The sequence below is a fragment of the Triticum dicoccoides genome, chromosome 7A (genome assembly GCF_002162155.2).
Source record: "Triticum dicoccoides isolate Atlit2015 ecotype Zavitan chromosome 7A, WEW_v2.0, whole genome shotgun sequence".
Taxonomy (NCBI): Eukaryota; Viridiplantae; Streptophyta; class Magnoliopsida; order Poales; family Poaceae; genus Triticum; species Triticum dicoccoides.
This window is the reverse complement of record NC_041392.1, coordinates 197,835,345-197,839,845: the sequence shown is the minus strand read 5'-3', so window position 1 is coordinate 197,839,845 and position 4,501 is coordinate 197,835,345. Positions and strand designations below refer to the sequence as shown.

General features: G+C 46.9%; 1 protein-coding gene and 1 pseudogene across 1 annotated transcript in view; both read left to right on the top strand.

Annotated features, from left to right (window-relative positions):
• The window catches only part of LOC119330007 (39S ribosomal protein L46, mitochondrial-like), a 6,348-nt gene extending 4,023 nt beyond the window's left edge, over positions 1–2,325 (top strand). The window contains exons 4-6 of the mRNA XM_037603113.1: positions 1,290–1,419; positions 1,579–1,701; positions 1,855–2,325. Coding sequence (XP_037459010.1) covers positions 1,290–1,419; positions 1,579–1,701; positions 1,855–2,004 — 403 coding nt within the window. The 3' untranslated portion in view covers positions 2,005–2,325. The remainder of the gene's footprint in view (positions 1–1,289; positions 1,420–1,578; positions 1,702–1,854) is intronic.
• A 144-nt stretch (positions 2,326–2,469) lies between these two features.
• The window catches only part of LOC119330006, a 5,405-nt pseudogene continuing 3,373 nt past the window's right edge, over positions 2,470–4,501 (top strand).

The following is a 4,501-nucleotide window of genomic DNA, read 5'->3' as shown; positions in this document are numbered from 1 at the left end:
AAGTGTGCTTTGGTTTGTTGGCCTTTAATATATGTCAGTAGGAGTATGGGATAGTAAATCATGGTGATACAGCATTGTCAGGCCAAATCAGCTTTGATGCACTGTTCACCATCACTATATATGCTTATGAATAACTCGGTGATTAGTCTGACAATTCTTCCTACACACTTAGCTAGTCTTCCCTTCTTAGAAGGCTGGAAGTTTCAGGGGTGACCCCACAGATTTTGTTTCTGCCAATGCCACAGGCTGTCGGCCTTCCCAAGCTTCATCGAGTTGTACTCACTTTCATGTGACATGTTCCTTGAGTAAAGCACCTTGATGAAGGTTGGCAATGCCGGCTGCTTGGCTAGCACCATTTTACTTGTGGCAATGTGTCCTTGGATGTGAGTGTGCCAATGTAACTCATCCTTGTTGCTGTGAGAGTAGTTCTCCTTAATTGTTTTGGCAGACACATCAATATTCGTATTATATCCGAGATCTCAACGGAGACCAAGGTAGCCAAGAAAGGATTATTTGGTCATATTGTTGCCATTTGGATTTGGGTAAGATGGGCAAGTGTCTTTGGCATGAGGCTTGAAGCATGTTTACCAAGCGTAACTAAGAAAAGCTGGTGATGGAGTGGGAGTGGTATAGTCGGCCTTTGCCCATAGTTGAGAAAACAGGAAAGCTGGAATCTACTCTGATCCCATGAAAGCCAAAGCTGAACACAACACACATTTTCCCCATTAATCTGATATATGCATTCATGCATTGAGGATTACGCGTATGTATTTGTTACATAGGTGAATATGTGGGATATGAGACTGTTGTGTGTCCACACAAGCTCAGGCCTCCACACCCATGCAGTTAAGAGTGTGTAGAGTATCACTAATATCTCTCCTTGATTGAAGTGGAACTTGGGCCACATGTTCAGACTGGAATCAGAGTACTTATGTCTAAGATGTCAGCAAACTGTGACCTTTCAATGGGCTCAACTCCACCCATTGCTGTTCTTTCTGCTGTGCAAACCGATACTATCCTGTCCATATCACCAGCAGTTACAAAGATATGCACGGTCGTCATAATTTTATCTTTAGTATTCCTGGACAACTCTTTGGTGTTCTACTCATTCCTAGCCCGAAGATGGTAGATATACCTCATACAGCAGTATCTTATTTGATATTGTGTGTTACCTGCAAAACACTCGTCATGTCCTGAAACTCTTATTTGATATTGTGAACTAACTTTCATGATAATGCTGCTCTGTGAGTATAACACTGTAAACTTATGCTATCCAATGTTTTCTGTAGGTCACTACAACGAGCTCTGGATAATAAGATATATCTTCTCCTGTATGGCAAAACTTTTGGGGCTCCTGATGGCAAACCTGTTTGGCATTTCCCAGAAAAAGTGTACGAAAATGAAGACTCTTTGCGTTTGGTATGCACTTCCGGAAAAAGGCTTCAAATTTTTATTAGATGATCCGTGCTGTAGTTCACTTCCAGTTTATTTGCTTATATTATTTGACAGGTTTCTGGTAGTTTAAAATTGTAGTTTCATAGTACCATGTTCATTCATATTTTGTGTGTTTGATTTCAGTGTGCCGAGTCAGCCCTAAAATCTGTTCTCGGCGGACTTGACAATACATATTTTGTTGGCAACGCTCCAATGGCTCACATGGTAACTGAACAAAAAGAGGATTCCAGTGTTTCACCATTCAAGGTATTTCTTGGTTCACCATTTTTTTTCTTCTAGTACTAGAATACGCATAGGACTTAAAAGAAGACTTGTTTGCATTTTGTCAAGCAATCGACATATTAGTTTTGACGCAGTGTCACCCGATGGTCTCTTAATCCTGTTATATGCATCTAGCAGCGGTTCTTCTTCAAGTCGCAAGTGATCGGCACCACGCATTTGGACATCAGGAGGTGCGAAGACCACGCGTGGGTGACCAAAGCTGAGTTGCTGGAATATTTTCCGGAGCACAAGGATCTCTTGAATAAGATGATCATTCACGTAAGATAGATAGCTCTAATCTGTCGAGGGCGGCGACGAAGCCGAGGCCATCTGAACATGGAGCGCTGCTTGACCTGTGTACCGGTTTCCAGCCACCATCTGGGCCGCCAGCGTTTGTCGAAAGAACGAAACCCCAGAATTTGTTGTTGGCATTTTTAGACTAAAAAAATGCACGCTAGCTTAAGCTTTACTACAGGCTCTTCCCCCGTCACATGCTATACCTGTTGTTTTTTTGTGGGGAAATAATTGATGGGGTGCCTGTCTGCTGTCCCTATTTCCTGACGTTTTGTGGCCGGCCAACTTACCCAACGCAAAGGCGCTTGAATTGAAGTGTAATGTCTATTTTCAAATTTCCGCAGTTCTGAAACCCCAGAATTGAACGTGTATTGTTTGACTTTGACCTATCTTCATTTCTATCTTCACAACATGGACCAAGAAGAGACAAAGGAAGACAATCTTGTTGATGCGTGTGGCTCCAAAGTGGCACAAGTCGTAGGAATTTTCCGTTGTGCGTTGAAACTCTTGAGATCTGCTGCAGGGAAACAGGTGTGGTCGCCATGGCCCTTCGAGTAAAAAATTGTGCGTGCGCTGGAGAGCGCCCCATGCAGAGCAGCACGTGTCGCGCCACGGCAGCTCTACAGCACGCCGCTCGGGACTCTCACCTGCCGACAGGGACCCTCCGGCGTCTTCCTTTTCCTTCACCTTCCCTTTGTCTGGGTTTCAAGCTCTCTGTTTCGTTCTCGTCAGGCTCAGGGCAGGAGGAAGCAACAGGTTGGCCGCCGCTGATCCATGAACGTCCCGGTGGGCTTCCTCGCCAAGCTCTGGAGCCTCGCATCATTCCTGCCATTCTTCGTCCTCCTCCTGCTGCTCGGCTCCGCCAAAGGTAACCTGCCATCCCCGCCTCTCCCTCGACCCCAATGCCGGAGACCGCTATTGCTGCCCAAAGCATGGAGTATTTTGTGTTCATGGTACCCAGCTTGATGATGGCTGAGAAAGTGTGCGTGTTGCCTTTTTGCAGCTCTTCTGATCGGCCCGGTCGCCGCGGCCATCGTTTTCCTCGGCGATTCAGCCGTCATCGTCGGCCTGTGGCCTGCACACTTCGTCTGGACCTACTGCTGCGTGCTAGCGTATGCCGACTTACTTTCCCCACATTTTTCATTCGGGTTTTTATTTTTTGCAGTTCGGTTACCTCCCTGCATCATGATGAACCATGTGTAAGGTAGTGAAATAAACTGAGGCCCAGTTCTTTTGGCCGATTCTCCAGTCTTGAGAATCGACCCTTCATCCAGCTTTTCCTAGAATCTTGTACCCATATTTTTTACAATCTGGGCCTGAAGATGATGCAGTGGCAAGCTGTGGTGTAGCAGCATGCAACGTTTCATTTTTCTCTAGACAACGTGGACCGCCTAATTAATCCAGGCCATTAGTTCCTGGAGCACATGGGTGGGGGTGTGGCGCATGTGCTTCGAGTGTGTCTTCATCCTCCTCTGCCCTCCTAAGATTTATGTCTCCTTAAGTGCTCATCGTTTTTGTCCTTCCCCTTCAATGCTTGTACAGGATATCCGTGGAGACGGGCAGCGGGAGATCGAAGGCGTACTCATCAGTACCTGTTCCCAGTGGAGCTCCTTCTTAGTCGACCGCGGCCACGAAGAGGACACCGATTGTGAGCACGGCGCTCAACTCCATCATGCTGCAATCCCTTGCGAGGTGCTGGAATCCTCTCATCAAAGGTGTGCTCGCTTGTATCGGCAAGGAGGATCTGTGCAAGTTAAAAGTTAAAAGTGTTAGGAACAACAACCGCATTTTCCCCATGGCTCTCATTAGGATAGATCCAACCAACAGCCGCAATTCTAGGAAAGTAGCCGAAGCTATAGGGCACCCCCCATGTCCATCATCATGGTTCTTGGATCTATCCTAAAAATGGGAACCATGCAGAAAATGCGGTTGTTGTTCCCTATCACTTTTAACTTGAACAGATCCTCCATGCCGGTACCAACAAACGCACCTTTGATGACAAAGAGGATTCCAGTACCCCGCAAGTGCAGCATGATGGAGTTGAAGTAACGCCGTGTTCACAACTGGTGTCCTCTTCATGGAAGAAGGAGCTCCATTGCGAGCAGGTACTGGCGAGTACGCCTTTGATCGCCCACGGCCCATCTCCACGGATGTCCTGTACAAGCATTGAAGGGGAAGGGAAATCGATGAGCACTTGAGGAAACTAAATCTTAGGAGGAGAAGAAGAGGATGAACACATGAGTAGCACATACCTTGCTCCCACACTATCCCTTCCCCTTCCGGCCCCAGGCCTCGCTGCGCTGTTTTGGTGTGTGGCTGCAGCGCTTGGTCCAGACCGGGCATTTTATACACGTGCCACAACCCGATGTGCTCGGTTCAGGAATTAATGGCCTGGATTAGGCTGAAACCGTTTTGTATTGTTCATCGCATATGGGCACCCAGGCGGTCTATGTTTTCTAGAGAAAACCGTTACATGCTGCTATGCCACACT